Genomic DNA, 21922 nt, shown 5'->3' with positions numbered 1-21922 from the left:
GAAAAGAAAAAAAAAAAAGAAAGGAAGAAATCTGACATTTCCTTGGTTTTATGGCAATGTAATTTGCTTTTCAAAGGTATTGAGACAGGCTGAAGCCAAAACAAGCCTGGGAGCAGAGCACCAGCGTTTTGGAGAAGTGTAGCAGGAGTTTGTGTGAGTGGGGAATGAGCTGGGTGGGGTGGGCTGGCACGCCACCTCCTGTGCCCAATTCCCAAGTCCCCTTTTGACAGCAGAAAATAGGTATGCTTGGCGCCACGGAAAAGTGACTTCATGTATGTTGTATTGATGAGAGGATCTTGAAATGCTGTGCGAATGTTTATTTACTTGGCAAAAGTTAGCTAAGTTCAGTACTGTTTTCCCTGCACGTATGTGACTTACCTATTATGGAGGTCAAGAAAATTGCAAAATTGAAGCTAAAATCTCAGAATCACGTATTCTCCCCTCCACGGTCATCTCCAAGTAACACTTTACTGTAATAATTTATTTTAACTCTATTCTTATAATTTATTTTAATTTGCACAGTCATAGAATGGTTTAGGTTGGGAGGGCCTTTGAAGACCATCTAGCTCCAACCCCCCTGCCATGGGCAGGGACACCTCCCACTAGACCAGGGTGCTCAAAGCCCCATCCAGCCTGGTCTTGAACACCTCCAGGGATGGGGCATCCACAGCTTCTCTGGGCAACCTGTTCCAGTGCCTCACCACCCTCATAGTGAAGAATTCCTTCCTAGTATCTATTCTAAACCTACTCTCTTCCAGTTTAAAGCTGTTACCCCTCGTCCTATCACTACATGCCCTAGTAAAAAGCCCTTCCCCAGCTCTCCTGTAGGCCCCCTTTAGGTACTGGAAGGCCGCAATAAGGTTTTAAATGTAACTAAATGATAAAATGGATAAACAAATTCTACTTGAACAGCTTGCTGGAGCTTTTACAAGCTAGAGCCATGACTGGATATAATACAATACAAAAGAATAACAAAGTGACATTCAGGATTTATAGCTGGATTGTGTAATTGAACAGTAAAACTTCTGCTACCCCCCACCCCCCGGAGATGCAAGCCTGCAGGTATGGTTACAAGAATATATGGATGCACTATCAGATAAAGAAAGAGAAACTTTAGGGCTGATTATTAGTGCAAATGTGGAGCTTCCTGCTTGCATGCTGTTGTTTCGTTTCGGAGTACATGCTTGATATCTTGCTTTCTGCCCGTCTGTCTCCTTGGCATTCGATAATACAATTCAAAGTGACCTATGCAAGCATTTTTCAGCAGGGTGACAATGGCTGAGTGTTCCTGATCTGTGTGATTGAGATAAAATGCACCCACATTCTTCTTTTAGGCTGAGGATGGTTTATGGTGAAATTTGTGTGCTGTTTAAGACACTTCGAGAAGTTTTGAGTATTTTAGATGCACAGAAGTTTGTTTTCCCAGACTAGGGGTATTAATTTGATATCTTCTTTCAGCCTATGTTGAGCTTTGTGTTTGCAGCAATTAAAATTTGTTCAGAAAAGGAAAGATAAAATTGCTGAAGTTTGAGGCAGGCAGCAGTCATACTTTCTAGTCTCCCTCTGTGCTGCTGCACCTCATTGCCATGTAGTGCAGTTCTTTAAATATTGTTGTACTGCAATCCTCCCATTTATCAAAAAAGATTTTTGACGTGGAATCTTCCTAAATGCTACAGAGGCTTAATGGCCCTGCTATAAGTGCAAGGAAGATCCTTTTTGTTCTCTGTGCAAGCTGGGGTTAATGTAAGAGACCCTGAAAGTTTGCAGATGTGAAAAGATGATGAAAAATTAGGCTTTGGAAAGGAAGGAAACAGGAAAAGGACAGATTTCATACAGTGGACCTAAATCATAGAGCTGTAAATCATTTGAATCAGGACTGGTAGTCAAAAAGGAGTATGAACTCACATTTTGGGAAGGGTGAGGTATGATGACTGCAGATTTTTGGCAGGAGACCGCTTGAAGCAAGCAAGAAGTGGGCTGACCTAGATGCCTGATAAGAGGCTCAATGAAATGAAAAGTGGGTGGACTTGGAGAAGAACTGGGTGGACCTGATTGTTTTGGCACTTAGGTATTTGATGCTTGATTTCCAGGGCAACAAAATTTTAATAACCTATTGTTCGTTATTGGTTGGCTTCTTAGTGGCACGATTGGTGCCTCTCTTCCCGAGTGGTTACTGTGTGCTGGGATGTGTGTGGAGCGCTGGAGAGGCTTTGTATGCAAGAGCTGCAGTTAGGAAGGGAAGGAGTGTGTTGGGTGGAAGGTGCTCTGGAGGAGTGTGTCTGGTAAGGAGGTTGGGTATGCGAAGGGATGTCTGAGGAGCAACAGAAGGGAGGCTTTGAGGGGCTGGTACCTTGTTCACGAGGGGGTGTTGAGGTTGTGTGTCTTTGGGAGGTAACCTCAGCATGATTTGCGAACTGATGTTGAACAAAGATACTGCTTGGCTCCAGTGGTAATGAAAATGTCCAGCTCCTCTTGCTGATGTCTGTCGTCAACGTTGCCCCCTCTTCCTGCTGCTGTCAGGCCTTATGCTGCTCAGAAAATCAGTGAAATGATGATCTTAAAGGTCCCTTCCAACCTAGATGATTCTATACCGTGAAGAGAGTAAAAGCTGGGCAACTGAGAGGGGCTGTGTCTTCAATCTAAGACACTCTAGCTTAGCTTATTCAGCTTTTTGAGAAGTAAAATACTCTACATGTGTAAAGAGCACCAAGCTGAGTTCTGCACATCCCCTGTATTATGATAGTTAGACATCAGTAGCTGAGTCTTGTATTTTTTAACAAGTTGCACGCACACATGCGTATATGTGCAGTTATGTGTATGTGAGAGTGTGTGTGCTAGTGTGTTTTGTCTTGCGTGTGAAATTTTGGTATTGTTTTGCTTAATACTGGCTATGAAAAGTGGAAGTCTCTGTTGGTAGGAAGAGAAAATACATTTTAGGATGATATTTTTTAAATTGAAGGCAGAAAGCTATGATAAATGAATATTATGTGACTGCTTTCTTGGACAGTCTAAAAAACATCTTATGTTGTGAAAAAGCCCTAAAATTCATTAAATCCATCATCATTCCCTGTCTATTTTTTCTTACACTGGTTTTTGTTCTTCTAGAATGTGACTGTATCTCAGTAGTAATTTTAAAATAACTCCTCATTGTGAACAGGTTTTTCTAGGATGATCGCTATACAACTATTCCTTGATCCTCGCGCTGCATCTGCAACTTCCTAGAAACCCTTGGTGTATTTACCTTTAGCCTGTGTTGGGTAATCAGAGGAGCTTATAGGACATGAAGACTCATCCAACATGTATTATTCATACCTGTAAACCTGGGTACCATTAATCTTTTCTGCCCACACAGCTGCCTTATCAGTTACACTGCTACCGCTTAGTCCTGCTCCTCCCATCCACACGTCCTTCCTCCTGTTTCCCCAATACACAATGAGTCCCCACTGGTTCTTCACGCGCTTATTCTGCTTTTTCTTTCAGTGAAAGTCCCTACAAAGGTTGCCACTCTACCCAGTAGAAAGATTTAGCGGGATTTGCCACAAGCGATTGCTTCCCTGCTTCTGCCCCGTGCCTGGGGAGCGGAGAGATGCCAGAAGCTGTATGGGGAAGTTTGAAGTTTATATTAGGCAAGTGCTGAATACAAATGATGAATAGTATTGGGAGAAGTTGGTCCAGACCTTTTGTTGCTGAAACAACAAAAATGAGAGGCACTATATTTGAAACTGCTTGTAAATATGTTTACACGCGTGCCACCGTATATATGGAATTCACTGTTGCAAGGTAGTACTAAATCAAGTGCTTCTACACATTTGGCTTTGCATGTGGTGAGAAAGGACAGATTTAATCCCACCAAATGATGGGGGGAAATGAAGGGAGAGGAAGATACACGTATGGGTTTGTCCTTTGACTGCTTCATGTGATATAATGCACTGTCCTGGCTAATGCTGACAGAGAGCTGAAAGCTGCCTTTACTTTTTCCCCCTGCCTCTGCTGAGAAGCACACCTTAACTCCTAGGCATTGCTTTAGGTAGTTTCAATTACTGTTTAATGTGGTATTGTACGTTGTAGTGTGAGGTCTTAATGGCTTAAATACCTGCTAGTCTGTGAGGTTGGCTGCATGCGGCGGCATGGTGAGGAGCTGCCCTGGCCTCCCCTGCAGCAAAGGGAAAAAAACTTTCTCTGGCTTCAGTGGGAGGTTGGTTTGCCATCTGAGACAAGCAATCCCATGAATGTTGTTACTTTCAGACCCTAATTCTACAATTACTGAATACAAAGGGGTATGCGTAAAGTCCAAGGCTGTAATTATTACTCTGACTTTTCTGATGATTTATTTTAGGCACCAGTGAGCTACTGCACAACTTAATTACTACAGCAATGCAACAGTTACTTGGAGGCATTGTGCATAAACCAGATATTTATTGTGTTCAGGGAAGAACTTGCACAGACAAAAATCATATCATACGTGTGCAGTGACTTCCTTAGGAGGAATGATCCCCAGTGCATCCAGCGCTGCAATAAAGAGTACCTGCTTAATAGTCACTCTGACTATTGAGTCCTGATTTCTGCTTTTCATGGCAACAGCAGGGGACTCCTTTGTCATTTGTACGCCGCCAACACATGAGAAACTGAAATGCAGTCATGTATCTGCCAGGTACTGAATGACAATGGGGGGCAGAAAGCTGTGTTGCCTGTTTGCAGTCCAGCTGAAGAATTAAACTCTTTGAAGTTTGCCAAAGCTTCTTTGATGATACAGTGGCTTGAATATAGGTGTAATAATCTACATCAGCAATTAAATAGCTAGCAAATTTGATGGTAGGAGATATAGTAGATTCTGCCTTGATCAGAAAAGTTGGCTCTGGTGCCTTTTGGCCTCCTGTGCAAACCAACAAGCAAGTGATCCTAAAATGTGCTGTGGTCTGGCAGAAGCTGCAGGTGCCCAGGACCTTTTGCGATTAGGCCTGTTGCTTGATTTCGCACATCTCAAATGGGTTGTTTGCAGGTTACAAAGGTCAGGAATTACTGGTTGTTTCACACAGCCACCTAGCAGGCTTTGGTAACAAACCGACAGCTGCCTTTTGGCCCTGTATAAAAAGTGGGATCTGTGTATTATGAATTGTGCATCAGAGGAAGTGGTCTGTGTTTGAAGAGCCTCTTTGGTTCCTGTCTAGAGGACAGGCTGAGGTCTCGCATCGTGTGCAATGGGCAACTGGGCTCTCACCACGGTACCATAACAAGCACCTCCATGGTAAACAAGAAGCAACTGAACTCTTCGAAGGACATACTGCTGGAATATGGGATGGATGTCATTATATGGAAGTTTTGGGGGATTAAATTGTTGGAAAACTGCTCTATAGACAAAGCAATACTTCATTCAGATTTTTGTCCTGTGTTATAAGATACTTTGTAAGAAACAAAGGTGACAGAATCCAAGGCACTGAGGAAGGGCTCAGGAGATGATGTTTCTGGTCTGTCGTGCTGCTGTCCTGCCATGTGTCAATTATCTTTCTGTACTGTCATTTCATGCCTACAGGATGGGAGTAGCAGCAGTTCCTTTCTCCTTTGTCTTGTCTGATGTCTTTGGTTCCTAATGACTGGAGAAGTCATTTATTGTCCTTATCTTTGTGCCTTTAGGGAATGCTTAAATGCAAGTGATTGATATTAATTGTTTAATGTCTATTTTCTGAGCCTTGGAAGTCTAACATGTTGGAACACTGCAGATAACTGGCTTAGAGAGCATGTGGGATCTTTGTTTTTCTAAGCACCAGTACCTTGTTTTCTATATGGCTTTTGTTATGGTGATGTTGTGCTATGATGAGAGTTTTGCATTGCATCTGCAGTTAGAGTTGTCACATGGGGTGCACAAGTTGTCACCAAGGAACAGAAGATGTTCCTTGTGAATTATGCTCAGCTTCCAAAGTACTGCCTTCCATCCTGAAAGTGCTCAAGGGTCAAACCTTATGGGTACGTCCAGAAAACCTTTGAGGGATTTTGTTGAGGGGGGAGTACTTCTTGGCATTAAAATCCTTTGCCAAACTTCTGTTAAGGTAGTCTTTTCCAGCCCTGTTTCTTCTGTGACTCCGGGTTTTAAGTGCTGTCTATAGGAAGCTTTGGCCCATTAGATCGTAGACAGAGGTCAACTTGCAGGACTGACTTGTCCTAAGTCCTGCTCTCCAAACCTCACTTTGTTCTTGCTAAGCCTGGCGTCACTTGGACTGTGAAAAACACAACTCCAGAAGACCATGGCAGGTCCCCTGCCTGCTCCTGGAACTGTAACTTCAATTCTCCATCCTCACTGACACCTCACACTTGCATCCAAGTATGTTATGAGATCTGAGCTGCTGACTTGCAGAATTCTTTATCGTTTTCACCTCACTCTGGTTGCAGTTCGTCAGCAGTCACCTTGCTAGAGGTAGAAAAAATTCATGGGTGTGCTGGGGGATCGGTCTTGCTGCGCTCATGGCTGGGTGCAAAGCCATCACTAACTCGAGTGAAAACTGAATGCATCTGTTGTGTAATTTGGCTGAACCCGAGCTGTGCTTTTTCTGGCAATTTCCCACAGAAAATATTGCAAAAACTGTTGTTGAGAAGTGGCAGGGCAGTAGTGTGTCCTTAAACACGATTTTCCTGAATAATTGTTTGAAACAGGCAGATTATTTACAGGATGTTTCCTGAAAGGAAGCTGAATTTATGTTTAGGAAGTTCTGTGATAAGATTAACAATTTATATTTTTGAATTTTATTGTTTATTTAACTTCTAAAATATTGTGAGAAATAGATTTGATTTGTTATTTAGATTTTCTGCTGTGGATTAAATAAATGCTTATTCACTTCAAAGGAAAATGTGGTCCTGTGAGTTTTGATCAGAGCTGAATCTTAATTCCACGTGCCTCCTCAGAGGAAAAAGATTGCAAATGGCGAAGAGGAATAGTATAATGTTTAAAGACTAAAATCCAAGGTGATTTATTGGATTCCAGATTCAAATTCCAGACAAAACAGTGTTAGGGAACAGCAAGTCACTAGATAAACCCCCCTGCATGTCCTGATCCACGTATGTTCTTGTACCTATGTGACGGCTGCTTAGTTTGCATCCCCTTAAAAGTCCTCGGTGGGGATGCAGGAACCTGCAAGCACGGGACAGCTTGCAAGTGTAGGGCCAAGCTAACCCGCAGTGCTTTAAATCTCCTTTCTCGTATCAGATGTGTGCGTGCCTTCCCAACGTTTTTCTTTGAGGTCTTTTTCCAGGGCTCGTTTAAGTGGCTCAGAGCCTCTCTGTTGATTTTGATGAATTTTGGATTATGCCCTAGGGTACCGGCTGTGGAAATCTGACAGCTGCAGAAAAACAGTTTCTGATTCAGGGTTAATGGGCTCTAGCGAAATCAAAAAAGTATTTTACATGTAACATCAATGTACGTGGTGTAACAAAAGGGACTTTAACAGGATTTAAATGAAGCGGGACCTGAAACATAGGCTGTAATTTAGTGCAGTAGAAGAAATCCTCTTTCTTGAAGGAAAACGTAGAGTTTTCTTTTCTTGGTAATGCTTAGTAACTGAATAATAGAGTTTCTAAGGTATTTTTTTAATTAAATTGGAGAAATGTGTAAGCTTCTGTATGTATGATGTGACGGGCATGTCTCTGCATTTATATACACTGATGTCAACTGCATGTTTTAGTAAGTGTAATAACTTTTTTTCTTCTAGGTTAGTGGATGACCGGTGTGTGGTTCAGCCAGAAGCAGGTGACCTTGCTAATCCTCCAAAGAAGTTCAGAGGTCAGTAACTGGGGATAATTTTTTTTTTTTTTAATGACCGATTGATGCATGTTCTAACTCCTTGGGCTCTTTGCCTTACCAGACATGTAACTTCCCAGATGCCTTCAGAGTTTGTGAACACATTGCAGAAGTTTCAAACTGGAATGTGAATGACACATTCATGAATGAATGACACGTGAATTTTGAGAACTAAATACCAAATCAGCAAAGGCACAAGGGTTAGGTGGAAAACATGGGGAAAGGACTAATTTTCTTATATTCCAAGAGTTGGTTGCTGTGTTCTGTACACTGAACGCTGATCTGCTGTGTGACCAACTCCTTGCTCCAGCTCTGCTCTTCCTGTAAATGGGAAACAAGCTTGTGAGGCTCAAAACTACTTGAGCTGCTGGTTCGTTTATTTTTTTAAATGATAATGCACAATTTTAAGGACTACCCCCAAATATTTTGTCAGCTTTTTGTTTTGCTTTTGCTTAAAACTGTATCTGATTTTTCTCAACTTTCTTAGACATGACCGTGTAGATTTGGATAATTCTGCTGTTTTGCTTATTGGAAAGAATAACAGTGCACTGAAAACTTGCAGTTTCTACTTCTTACATGCTAAAAACTACTCCTGTGGTATCAGAAGTTCTGTGTGTTTATATGCAGGGAAGGAAATAGAACCCCTCAGTCTTGTCTGTACTTGATTTAAGCCATTGGCTCTATCTGTGCCAAAATAGAGCCTTACTGGTCTGATCCAGACCTCTTTTGGTTTAAATGGGCTTGGATTCACACCTGTTACGAGATTAAGACGGTTATGTCTTGCCTGGTTTAGAGCAAGGGAAATGCGTTTCATGGCTGCTTGTGTCTATCTCAAGGGGTTGCACTGGCATTCTTAACCTTATTATTTTAATTCCAGCGTTTATTACACTGTAGTATGTATATGCTATTGTTCTGTTTAAAACATTGAGAGATTGAAGTTCTGCTTTCACAGAGTATTCAAGATTTTTTCCCGCTATATATTCAGGAAACATCAGCAGTTGGTTCCAGTTCCAGCTGTGAGCATTCAGTACATTGGCAGATCTTGGAAGTTGAGAAAGTGAGGATGTATACTTAGAAACTAGTAGTAATAAATTTCAGTCACTTGTGTGATGTCACGGAATAAGTTTATAGCAGAGATGGGGATAGCATCTGGTTCTCCAGTGTGGCTTTCAGGCTACCTAACTGTGATTTCATCCTCTTGCTGCCTGCAAATACATGTTTAATTCACAGCTTCCAGGTTGCACAAAATTTCAGGTGGGGATTCTTTGGACAGTATTTCTGTCACTTCACCAAGTAGATATGTTCCCAAAGTAGAACGCATCCAAGTTTCTAGATGAGACAGGAATCGCTGAAAAAGATTTGCATGTGATATTATAATTGCAGAATACATCCAAATGCCTACAATCAAGGAGCTGAACAGAGGTTAAAAAGGCAACCTTAATTTTTTCATTGTCTGATGTTTGAGGGCTTGATTTTATAAGTTCGGTACAGTAGAGTTCTTTTATTGCGGTTGTGATGTTCTTTCCTAACTTGAAAAGGCAAAAACCGAAAAAGTTGCTAGCATTCTGTGTTGAGTTTTTCAAGGAAGAAAAAGGGGAAAAAAAAAAGTGTTTTCAACAGCTTCAAGAAGGTCTGGGCACTTTGATCCAGGGTGCAAGGTGATTGAACTCTCAGTGCTAATGGCATGCCATCAGTGGTGGCAGTAGTACATGCGCACGTAGATCCGATGTCAGAAAGGGGTGAGACACAGACAGGGCGTACAGCTGTTCTCTGCTGCTGGGGAATGCGAGGACTGTACTCCTGAGTTACACCCCAGCTTCGGCAGGGGAATGTTTTCTATTAGTTGTAGACAGTTTTGGCTCTGTTCCTTATTGCAACTTCTGTCTGTTGCTTGCATAACACATCCCTTTATCTCTCATTGCCTCTGCTCCCTCTTCCCCACAGCATCTAACCAGAGGAGCTACATTAGTGAAAAAGTGAGTTTTGTCACCTTAATTGATGCAACTCACCATGCTATAACATCATGGCTATATTGGTAGGGGCTGCATCTAGTAGTATTTTCATATTGCTTCAGGTATGTGTAATCAAGCGGCATTCATGAGAATAGCTGCAGCAAAGATAAAGCCATCGTTTGGTTGTTTTTTCCTTCATCTGACAAGTCAAATTGTGACAAAGTGTGGGAATAGCAGTGGTTTTGCTGAGAACACAGCAGAAATTTGCTCTCTAATTGGAATTTAGTGCCTGGTACCACAAACGAGCCTGTATTATGACAGCAAACCAAAGCACATCTCTGCCATGCTTTGCTAAATTTCTTAGCTCTGCTCAAGAGCACTGAGGCAAAAGAGTTGCTAAATGTTGTTCTTATAACCAAGAAACATAAGCAAAACCCATATTATTCCCCTGAAGAATCTTCTGGGAAATAGCATTCAGTTAAAATGGCAAAGTTAATAAAGCAGTTTTTGTTTGTTTTAAGTAGGTTCTTGACATAAAAAGATGACTTAGGCATGAATGATTAATTGAAGTATTAGACATAAGCAACTAGAAATAGCATCTAACAGCAGGAAGAGTAGGGCTTCTTTAGTAATAGGAACTGCTGTCTGCATGGTTTACGATGTTTTTCTCGCTGATAGCTGAACTGGCGTTGATTTGAGGTTAGAGCACGACCTGAGAGTCAAAGTAGTATGAGAAAGGCATGTTTCTAACAAGATGTTTAGATTCCAAGGACTGACTCTGAAAATTAACATCAGAGGACTATGTTTGCTCTTTTTTGGTAATACTTTATCAGCCCTTTCCCCAACAAGAAAAAAAAGAAATAAAAAGATTGTGTTTTCTAACTACTTGTATCCCTCCTACAGAGTTCACTCAGAGATCAAATTTAGGTACTGAGTTGTTGGCCTGAACTGAAAGCCTACGTAAAGAGGTGTCTCAAAATAGCAGTTTCGTTTTTATATGTTTACTTTCTTTTATTTTTTTTTTTTTTTGAGTGGGTGGTAGCTATTCTAGTTGTTTCAGAACATCCTACAAAACGCAGTATTGTAAAGCTGAGAAAAGCTGTGGTTGTTTTCATTTTGTCTCCATACAAAGAAGTTGTGGTCCAGATTTCCCCTTTAGTCACGCGGAAACGAACCTGGAGTGGCTCTGTGTTCATCAATGTGCATATCCAAATTTGCATCAGTGCAAAGGAGGGCAGAATTTGGTCCCACACGTTTCCTGAAGTCTGTTGGAAAAAAAAAAAAAAAAAAACAACACCAAAAAAACAAAACCCCAAAAAACGCGTTTACTATTTTTGCAGTTGAATTTAAGGGACTGATCAAGCTGGGTGCTCCTTGTCCTAATTCTAACTGAAGCTATGAGAGCTAAAAGCACTTAGGTGTTGTGATGGGAATGCTTACCCCGCTGCAGGGCCAGGTTCACAGAGATTAGGAAGAACAGTGTGTGCCAGAAGTCCTGTACCTCTGGAGAAAAGTCACATCATGAGCAACAGAACTCTTAAGTTTCCTTAGACCGAGACCTTAAACACAATTCAGCTTGATGCTGTTATCTCCAGTGGGAAACACTTTCAGCTTCCAAGGTGTAAAATAGCACAGATAAGACCTGCTTGTTGGTCAAATTTAGCAACTCTGAAAAAGGAGCACAAGTCTTTCTTCTATTTTAAATGTAAAGTGACCTAAGTTCTTAACCCGATTTAAACTCCCTGCATTTTATACCCCTTTTTCTGGAGGCATCTGCAATGAAAGTCGTGTTTGAGTTCCTAGATACCCTCCTCTTGCTTTTCTCTCAATTTTTGGTCCGTTCTAAGCTTTTTCTGACATTGTTCTTTCCTTATCTCTCCCTTTTATTACATTTCTCTGCTGCCTCTGGTCGTCCTCCTAGCCTTTCCTCTGCCATTTTTCTTTTTAATTGCCTTCTCCTACATTGTTTTCGCTTGTGCTTCTCTTTTCTTCTTGTTTCTCTCAGTTCCATAATTGCTTTCATTTTCTTCTCAGACTCCTGATTGCTTTTTCTGTTTTCCTCTTCTTCATTGCCCCACTCCTTTCTCCCTCACATTCTTCCCTTTCCTTTCTCAATTCATCTCATTACCTTTCTGGATTTTTTTTCGAAACACATAGATTTATACAAATTGTAATTTAATAGCCCTGTCACTTCCCCTTACTCAGGAGAGGCTGAAAGAGTTCATCCTGGAGAAGAGAAGGCTCCGGGGAGATCTTATTGCGGCCTTCCAGTACCTAAAGGGGGCCTACAGGAGAGCTGGGGAAGGACTTTTTACTAGGGCATGTAGTGATAGGATGAGGGGGAATGGCTTCAAACTGGAAGAGGGCAGGTTTAGATTAAACATTAGGAAGAAGTTTTTTACTTTGAGGGTGGTGAGGCACTGGAACAGGTTGCCCAGAGAAGTTGTTGGGGCCCCAGGCTGGATGTGGCCTTGGGCAAGCTGGTCTAGTGGGAGGTGTCCCTGCCTATGGCAGGGGGGTTGGAACTCGATGATCTTCAAGGTTCTTTCCAACCTAAACCATTCTATGATTCTATGCTTTGTCAGCCTGCTGGTTTAAGTAAAGCCATGTGATAATTTCTCTTGTTCTGCAAATCATTGAAATCTTCCGTGATGGGCAAGAGTTGAATTTCTAACGCTTAAAAAAAAAGGGGGAGGGGGGGAAGGGGGAAGAAAGTATTTGACAAATATTGTTCTAAGCCATTTTTATCCAACATCAAGAAACATTTAAAAGGCATAATATGAGGTATTTTCCTTTTCAGACTTCCTGAGTGTGGTTGCTTCTTGCTCAGAGGGTGTGCTGTGCGTGGTTCTTCCACCCACTCTTGCCTTTTGAAGACTGGCATTTGGTGCACCTTCGCAGGCTCAGGCAGATGGTCAGTTCGGTGCCAAGTACATCCTTGCAGATCATGTCCCGCACTCTGGGAGCTGCTGCTTTCCATCTTTTGATTGTTCTGATTAGTAAATGTCTATTTCCCCCCGCCTGCCCGAAAATAAGTAATTGATATGTGTCTCAGCACTGATAATTTGTCATATTTTCTCACTTTCTAATAAGCCAAGGTGTAGTGTAGGAGGTTAAGCTTGCAGGGTGACCAGGGAGAGGTTCCCTTTTTTTCCCCTTTTGTAAAGAAAACTTGAAGTGATTTTTATTGTTTTTAAAAAATGTGCGTGTGGGCTGGAATGGGCAATGTTTCTCATTTTTCTCCATCTTTGCTTCGTGCACAAGTAACTGAAATTTTGCCAGGAAGATTTTGTGGCTATGAGAAAATTGGCGAAACTGCAGAAGTTGAACAAATGAAAGTGTAGTAAGTGAAACTGGCTGATGCTTTAAAGCTATTTGTTTACCTTTGATAGTGGTTACTTAATTAGTGTCCTCAGGAAGAGAAGCATTTATGTAAAACTCTGTAAAGTAATGAGTTAGGAACTAGGACTATCCCAGAATGTCTGGAGAAGTTAGAAGAGACGGTCTGTCTCATGAGAGGGTTGCTAGACTGACCTCCAGGAGGGCTGGGCTTTTGATCTACTTTGTGTGCTGAAAAGTTGCTTTATAATCTTATGCCTCAGTTTCTCTTTTTTCCTGTTTATTTAAACTATAGCCTTTTGAGGGCAGGCACTGCTTTTTTCGCCCCCCGATGTTTAGGACCACAAAGCTTGAATTTATATAGTATCCTTGTTTTGGTTTAGGCCAAATCGGCTACTGGGGATGTGGGGGACCCCAGATGGGACTGACAGATCCTCCTCTGTACCCCTCTTCTAAAAGAGAGACAGAGGAGGGAAAAAGAGGCGTATGTGGGGCCCTGAGCAACGACAAGCTTTGAGTAAATTAAACAAGAGATTGTGCATGCAGTAGCCCTTGGACCAGTCCAAACTGGACGGGACATTAAAAACATGCTTTACACTGCAGCCAGTGATAATGGCCATACCTGTCAAACTGGGACATTCGTATTGTTATTCTAATAAAAGTAAGTAGAAAAAAAACAGAAAAAAATGATGAGATGACCTATTTTTAATGTATGTGGAATCTTAAAAAGAAATAAATAGGGAGAAGCTTGTCTGGAAACAAAGATTATGATTTATTATTTTTTTAGTCCATAAATTGAGGAAAATGCAATTGAAGTAATACGGATTTTAAAAAAAGTTCTTGGTAGTTTAACTTCTAAAGCACTAGGCTGGAAGACGGGAGAGCTGTGTTGTGCAGCATGGCTACAGATAGAGCTGTGTGGTGGCTGAGGTTATTTAGCGCCTGCTCGACATTTTCCTTTTCTTTGAGAACTGTCATAAGGAAAAAATCAGCCACCTTTGGGAAGCAGACCCATGCAGTAGTGACTGCGCATCTGTGTGCATCTTGCACTTCTCTGCAGTGTGGTATCACTGTGCTTTGAGGCTCTGCGTGGGGATGGGAAGCGGTGTGTTTACTCAAGTAGCAAGATGTGCGGGGAGTAACTGAGAAATGAAGACTGGTCCAATAAAAAAAGTATTGTTACTTCAGAGGGATAAGTGTTTCATGAAGTCTTCTGAGAAAGCACATTAATTATAGATTGTGACAGAAAATAATAGCGGGCTTTTTGTTTTATGAGCTGAAATCCCAATATGCAAAGTAAAATCTCCTACAACATACAGTATGATTTAACAGTACACAGCATTTTGTAATTGTGGGATTTTTTTTTTCCCCCTTTTCGGTGTCCAGGATATTGTAAAAATTACCTGGGAGTTACTCACTCTAGGTTGTATGATATAATTCTCATTGTAAATGTTCCCCTTTGAAATGAAAGTAAACACCTTTGCAAGCTGGCTGGCTTTGCTTTGGTAAAGATTTGCAACACTTTCTCCTAGGAACAGCAACTCGGGGCTGCGATTAGAGAGCGAATCGGTGAGGACTTTGGGTCAGCGCCAAGGAAAGTTCTACCACCGTCAGTGTTTTTGTGTGAACAAGCTTTGCTATGAATAGGAGAGGAAGATCAATTGCTATGAATAGGAGAGGAAGATCAATTGCTACGAAGGGAAGAGGCAATGCAATGGAACGCTGGGTGTAATGACAGCCAATATATGAGAGGCCACACGGCGTATTTGCAGAAATAGAAGCATCACAGCTTAGTTCGTGGCTTGAGAGCCAGCACCGTTGCAAACCGCTGGCTCTGGGGGCGCAGGCGGTGGGAGGAACGTGTGGCAGGGTCGTACTGGAGGGGTTTTGGCAGCACTGACATCAGATAGCTGTGCTTAGCTGGGCCTGATTGCAGTTGAGAGCACTGCCTGTTTTAGTTTAAGTAATGAGGGTTCATTTTGACTTAGGAAAGGCAAGGCCAGTCTTCACACTAGATTTCCCTTCCCTCTCCTGATGCGTTACAAGAGGTGCTCCTCGTGCTGTAACATAGTGTCAGTAATTCCCCAGTAATTCTCCTCTTCTTCCTCCCTGTGTGAAAGATTAATTCCATTAGATGGACAGTGTTGAAAATGAGAGTAGGGTCTGCTGTGGTATCTAGCATCTTCTACAGAGAGGTTGTGATTTTGATGCTTGAATTTCCACTCATAAGGGTGGAACAGTTAGGGAACTTTTCTCATCACACGTATGATAGACGGGGACTTCCCACGTGTGCTGTTGTGGATTGGAGAGCTGCAACAAGTCCTAGGTAGTTAGCAACTGCAGATGTTAAACTTGCTCTGGGAATTAGGTAGTGAGTGGGACAGCACCGTAAAATAGAAACTGCTGCTGACCTGATTCAGTAGTTAAAAACCCAGACCATGACTTCAGGATAGTTCACTATAGCTTCCCCTGCTGACATTTTTGTGACAGTAATGGGTGAGTGACAAGATTACACTGTATTTAAAAATGACATGCAAGGTTGGTAAATGCAACAGGATCACCTACGCATTGATCCAGTGTGTATCTGGAACATGTACTTACTATTGATATTGCGGTTGCTATTTCATATTGAAGCACCTTTGATAACAGAGGTAAGGGTGGATATACAGTGCTGTCGGAAAGGGATTCTCTTCGGAGAAGGCAGCAGGAGAGCTGAGGGTAGCGAGGACTGTATACAAATTATTCTGTGCTGTGATCTGTATGCCATTAACTGTGTTGAGTCCGGTGGTAAATAAGCACTTTGTGTTGTTCACATGGAGCTAGCGTGTTTGTTCTCTTTTTTTCTTTCTTTGCTCTATTTTTGTGAGGAGCACTGTCTGTGCCCTACTGCGTGCAATGTGCCTTTCAGTGGTGTTGCAGAGTTTCTTCTTTGTGGGGAAGTTGCCTGATGACCAGCAGAGAAGTGACATTGCTGATTCTGGGCAAAGTAGGGTGTCAGCGCCTGCAAGACGTGCTTGTGGGATCTGAAGAGGAACTTTTTTATTCTTAATCCAGCTCTGGGGCAAAACCTCTTCTAAGTAGGATACGTTGCTGCTATTATCTGGCTGTAGCTTGTGGTGTGGTTGGGTGGCTGGGAATTGGATAGGAATAGTTGCTTCCCTCCCGTCTCTACCTTCCTGAGGCCCCAACACGGAGCAGGGGGGAAATTCTTCAGAGGTAATTCTCCTCTGGGGGTGGATTAGTCATCAGAGAGTGCTTGGCTGGCTGTGACAATTAAATATGGAGGGCTAACAGTTTGGGACAGACCTTTCTTTGACATCTATAAATTGCAACACATGTTGAGTAAGAGTTTCACAGTAGCACACACATGCAGTCCTGTGTGTTCTTACTGGTCTCACAGCAAAACTTGATTTGCTAATTAATACTTTCTTGTCCCTTCATCTTGCTAGTTGATACATGTGAGGTGTGAAAGGACAATTACCAATGTTTGCTAAGTAAAATGTCTTTCAAGCCTAGCTTTTAGAGCACTTAATGTTTGGGACCATGCAAGACTAGGTATTGTTTTTCACTCTAAAAGCAGTTGGATTTCGATGCATTGTGAGCCTCCATTTCCAGTCTATAGGACCGTCACTGGCACCAAAAAACCCCAAAAGTCTTGAGTCAGGGAATTTCAGAAAATTTAGGGTGTCAACAATTAACATTAACTTCCAATTATTGATTCCAGTAGTGGGAAATAAAGATAAAAAATTGAACAAGCACTTAGGGAAGCGACCCTTGGCTTCGCTCCGGCCACATCCCTCCCCCTTCACAGTCCCCAGCCCCATCACTGCACGTGGGGGAGGCGACGGGGGCCGGTGCGTTAGGACTCGCCTTCCTTTGCTGTTCCTCCTTTCTTACTTGGCGTCTGCCCCGTTGGCTGCAGTCCCCTCAGGGTGTACCTCCTACTCTGTCTTCCTTTGCGCAGCCACCATGCTTGGATGGTTCCTCTTGGGTGGTCTTCCCTCCCTCCTTACCTGTTTTTTGCCTGGTCTGATGAACGATGATGGTGTTCAGTTTGTGTCACTTTGTTGTATTTACTGTTAGGGATTTTTTTAATCCATCTTAGTGAAGGCGCACGTAGATCCAAACACCATGTTAACCTCCTTGGTGGCTTGCAGCTGAATGCCCGTGCAGTCCTTTGTTTCAGCAGTGCCAAAAGGAGCAGGGCAGCCCGATGGATGGCGTACAGAAAGCAGGACTGTTTTTTCAAGGTTTCACACGCCTTCAAACAGTGTGTCTGTAACGTTGTGCAGCAGCAAAGAGTACTAATAAAGCAGGGGGCAGTTTTGCTTATGGCAGGCTCGCAGCCTGGGACGCGTAGAGAGGTTGCATGGAGTGGGCACGTGTGGGGCATCAAAGGCTTTAGGTTCAACTCAGATTTCTGCCACCCTGTGTATGGTATCGTTGCCATCAAGCTGTTTGGTGACTATGTTTAAACACTGGTATCTAGGCATTTCTGGAAAAAGAAAACCAACCAAAGTGTACTTACAAATGAAGGAAGTGTCTTTCAACATTACTTATGAGTATTTCTTTCAATTTTCCACAGACTGCCTTTTCAAGGTGTGTCCTATGAACCGATATTCAGCCCAGAAGCAGTACTGGAAAGCCAAACAAGCCAAGCAAGGAAACCATACAGAAGCAGCCCTGCTGAAGAAACTTCAAGTAAGAGACATCTGTATTTGTAATCTTATCTCAATCTGCAGGCTGTAGAATTACAATAGAATGAGAAAGAATAATAACAAGTGCCTTGGGAACCACTGTGATGGGTATTATTATGCCACCGTAGCAACTTTATATTCTCCTCAGCTCTCCTACCTCCTGACTGGCATTTATTGCCCCTGCCTTGGTTTTTATCTTACTTTGGGCTGGGGGTTGTGCCTTTGCTATAAGCAAAATACTGCTTTCAGAAGGTTTATAAAGTAAAAATGGAGTTGTTAAAATCAGGAGTGGGCCCTGGTTTAAATCATGCTATTATTTTCGAAGTCCTTCCAGGAGTTAGGCAGAAACATGGACAGAGCGATGTTTTCAATGCTTTAGTCTGGAAATTCCTCAGTGTTGCAGTTGTCTTTGCTTTCAATCTAGGTGATTCTTCTCTGAACCATTGGGCAGGTTCTATTTTGAATCAAATACAGTGTGGATGTCCTCTGTCTCTGGAAAAAAGCTGGCCTGATGTTATAATTGAAGGCATAAGACTATGCGAAAGCAAGGTCGTCTCAAACCTGGTTGATAGTCTCGTGTGCAGTGGGAGAGGCTTCCGGTGCTTCCAGTTAAAAACAGCAAGGAAGGCACATGGTGTGTGGCTAGAGCTAGCTACACCGCAATTAGAGCTGGGAGCTGAGAGTTTGTTCTGTGGCTGTGTTTGACCCAGGCTATTGTGCTTAGCCTTGATTTTGCAACATGTGACCTACTAGTTTTGTTATGTGTAAAGTCAACGTATTTGTATGCCATTAAAAACCCAACAAGTAAAAGGAATGGTGACAGGGAGAAGCTAATGATAGGTCCCTCTTTTTTCTTCCTTCAGGATGAAATAAAGCAGCTGAAATTACTTTTTGTGCTTGAAATGTTTTAAAATAGTGTGCATCTCAGGTGTGATCTGTAAACTGTGACTAAGTTTCTATCCTGGGTAGTAGAAAAACCAGAATCTCTACACAGGGTCAGGGTGATAATAGTTCAGAAAATCATGGGATTCGGGTGCTAATATTTTCAGTGCAGTAATGCTTACAGGTTGGAGGAAGTGTTTTAAATGTGATACCATTTCCTTTTTACATTATCTGTTCCAGTAGCTGAATACAGGTACTGATTTTGTAGAGTTTATAGCAATAATCATTCTCTTGCAGCATGCAGCAGAACTGGAACAAAAGCAGAACGAAAGTGAGAATAGAAAGCTGTTGGGAGAAATTGTAAAATACAGCAATGTCATACAGGTAAACCTATTGAAATACATCTGCCCTCTCTCAGAGCTGGAAAGGAAACAGTTGTTTCATTTCAAGGTCATGGTGAAACTGAAACTAACCACTGTAATCTGGATTGTCAAGGGTCAGGTAAACAGAACTTGGTGAAGTTTACAATATTGTGTTTTTCTGTCTGTTTTAAAGCCTACCAGAAGTGCTGCATATTCATGTTTAAATAATATGTCATAATATAAATTTTATGTGTAACTTTTGTTGCTGCAGTTTAGTATCTGAATATAAATATGTATCCTTTATTTTCAAGATTTATTTCAAAATCGTATTTTAGAGGTGCTGTGGAGCGCCTTTTAAATCCCTGAAGTCATTTGTACTTCATGACATGTAAACGAGACAGAAGTTATGTTCTTAAGTGCAGTACAACTTTCCTGTAATGGATGAAATTCCTGAAGGTAATGCTATTAATGAATGCTTGCCCTACCTGTGTACTAGATGCTGTAAAACTGATCGCTGACACGTTTCTCTCAAGCTGAGATATACCATCTGTTTTCTTTAGCTGCGGTATAGTTTGATAACTCTCTTCTAGTTTTATTTTGTTGTTATGTATGTTATGAAAAATCACTACAGTGTGAAAGCCAGTGTCTCCTCTTTGAAGGCAGAAAAAACAAAAGCTATACTATTTTTTTTTTTTTTTAATTATCATTTGTTCACAGCTACTGCACATAAAAAGTAACAAGTACCTCACAGTCAATAAGAGATTGCCGGCTCTGCTAGAGAAGAATGCTATGCGGGTGTCTCTGGATGCTGCAGGGAATGAGGGATCCTGGTTTTATATCCAGCCGTTCTGGAAACTGAGGAGCGAAGGTGACAATGTAAGTGGAAATACTGAATGTACAAGAGGGAGAAGGCAGAAAGTTTCCAGAAGACGCATGATTTCTTTGCTACTGGCATAAAACATAATGGTTTATGTTCAGGGAAAAAAAATATTTTTTAACAGTGCTTGGAACTATTAGCTTTTATGTATAACTGGAATGTGTTACCAAATTATATGGTCTGGAATTTGAAATGTTGCCACATTCATAGAATCGTGGAATGGTTAGAGTTGGAAGGGACCTTAAAGATCATCTGGTTCCAACCCCCCTGCCTTGGGCAGGGACACCTTCCACTAGACCAGGTTGCTCAAAGCCCCATCCAGCCTGGCCTTGAACACTTCCAGGGACAGGGCATCCACAAGTCTTCTGGGCAACCCGTTCCAGTGTCTCACCACCCTTAGAGTAAAGAATTTCTTCTTAATAGCTAATCTTCCCGTAGGCCCTCTTTAGGTACTGGAAGGCTGCTATAAGATCTCCCCGGAGCCTTCTCTTCTCCAGGCTGGACAACCCCAACTGTCTCAGCCTGTCTTTATAGGAGAGATGCTCCAGCCCTCTGATCATCTTCATGGCCCTCCTCTGGACTCAATCCAAGAGGTCCATGTCCTTATGTTAGGGGCTCCAGAGCTGGACACAGTACTCCAGGATAGGTCTCAGGAGAGTGGAGTAGAGGGGCAGAATCATCTCCCTCGACCTGCTGGCCACACTTCTTTTGATGGGGCCCAGTATATGATTGGCTTTCTGGGCTGCAAGCGCACATTGCCAGCTCATGTTGGGCTTCTCATTAGTGAACATCCCCAAGTCTTTCTCCTCAGGGCTGCTCTCAGTCCTTTTTCTGCCCAGCCTGTGTTTGTGCTTGGAATTGCCCCAACCCATGTGCAGGACCTTGCACTCATCTGAGCCTCTGCTGACCTGTGTTGGGGCAACTTTGCTAAGTCCACCTGTTGTGTGCAGATTTACAAAGATGATAAGTCATAGTTTACACTACCGTAAACATTTTTTTTAAAGCTTTTTTTTAATATTCTGGGCAACAATTTTTTTCAAGAGGTCAGCAGAGAAGCTCTATAGGAAATACATCAAGTTTCTTTAAATCTATATCCCCCCTCAACATGAGGGTGGCATCTATGATTGGAATTGGGTTGGATAGTCTGGTGGGTCTTTTCTGGGTAGATTTCAGTAGGAGTCTTGTGTATTGTTAAGAGGAAGAATATATAGGAGAGCTCTTAGCTGCAGATCTGAGAGTTGTGCCATGAGATCAAAACTCAGTTCTTCATTCAGTTGGCTGTGGCTTGGTTAAGTGCCTGCTGTAGACAATTCAGATCTGCCTCTGGGAAGGCCACATGATGAACTTGTGTGGTTTTGTATTGTAGACCTGGCTGGGAATGTTTGGCCATTCTCCCCTGTGAAGTAATCAGTGAAAGAGCCCTCTCAGGATCACAGACAGGAATGCCTGTTTTCTTGGGTATTTTCTCTCATTAACTTTGTGGTTACCCAGCTCTTGGGATGCTATCCAGGATGAGTGTGGTTGCTTGCAGCTCCTTTTGGCAATCTGATGTGGGGAGGGGAAGGACTGCATTCCCAGATCCTGGTCAGAAGTCCCTAAAGTTGTAGTCTTTCCCTGCTCCATGCAGTGATGAGAAGAGTGAATGAAAAGCTCCCCTTTTCCTCGAGCCTATTGCAGGGAAAAGCAGCAAACATGAGTAGCTCTCTGGGGCACCTCTGCATGGCTTTTCAGCTGGGGAAAAGAAGTGTTGTGGATCAAACATTAGCCTGGTATTCGTTTCCCTCTTTGGAAAGAAAAAAGTATGACTTACTGCTTTAAGGTTTTGCCTTAATTTCTTAGGATAACATCAGTTTAGCATCCTCCTAATTTCTCATGCCCTCGTGCCTGGGAAATAAGTGCATGTCATGCTCTCCGGAATGAGGACCTGGGGTTCCCAGATTGTGATCTGCAAAGCAATTGTGAGCCCTTATAGCTGACAGCAGCAGAATGATCTTAAGCCTTATAAGTCATCCTCAGTACTATAGAGT

General features: G+C 42.3%; 1 protein-coding gene across 2 annotated transcripts in view; it reads left to right on the top strand.

Annotated features, from left to right (window-relative positions):
• ITPR2 (inositol 1,4,5-trisphosphate receptor type 2) overlaps window positions 1-21922 on the top strand; it is a gene marked incomplete at its 5' end in the record, with an annotated part of 265207 nt that overhangs the window by 25848 nt on the left and 217437 nt on the right. For both annotated transcript variants that reach the window (XM_082485241.1, XM_082485240.1), the window contains 4 exons: window positions 7698-7768; window positions 17663-17778; window positions 18954-19040; window positions 19736-19894. In XM_082485241.1, the coding sequence (XP_082341367.1) occupies window positions 7698-7768; window positions 17663-17778; window positions 18954-19040; window positions 19736-19894 (433 nt within the window). The remainder of the gene's footprint in view (window positions 1-7697; window positions 7769-17662; window positions 17779-18953; window positions 19041-19735; window positions 19895-21922) is intronic.

The sequence above is a fragment of the Vanellus vanellus genome (genome assembly GCF_965231255.1).
Source record: "Vanellus vanellus genome assembly, chromosome: 1".
In the NCBI taxonomy this organism is placed as follows: Eukaryota; Metazoa; Chordata; class Aves; order Charadriiformes; family Charadriidae; genus Vanellus; species Vanellus vanellus.
Note: the sequence above shows the minus strand (reverse complement) of the source record. Positions and strands in the feature narration are given on the sequence as shown.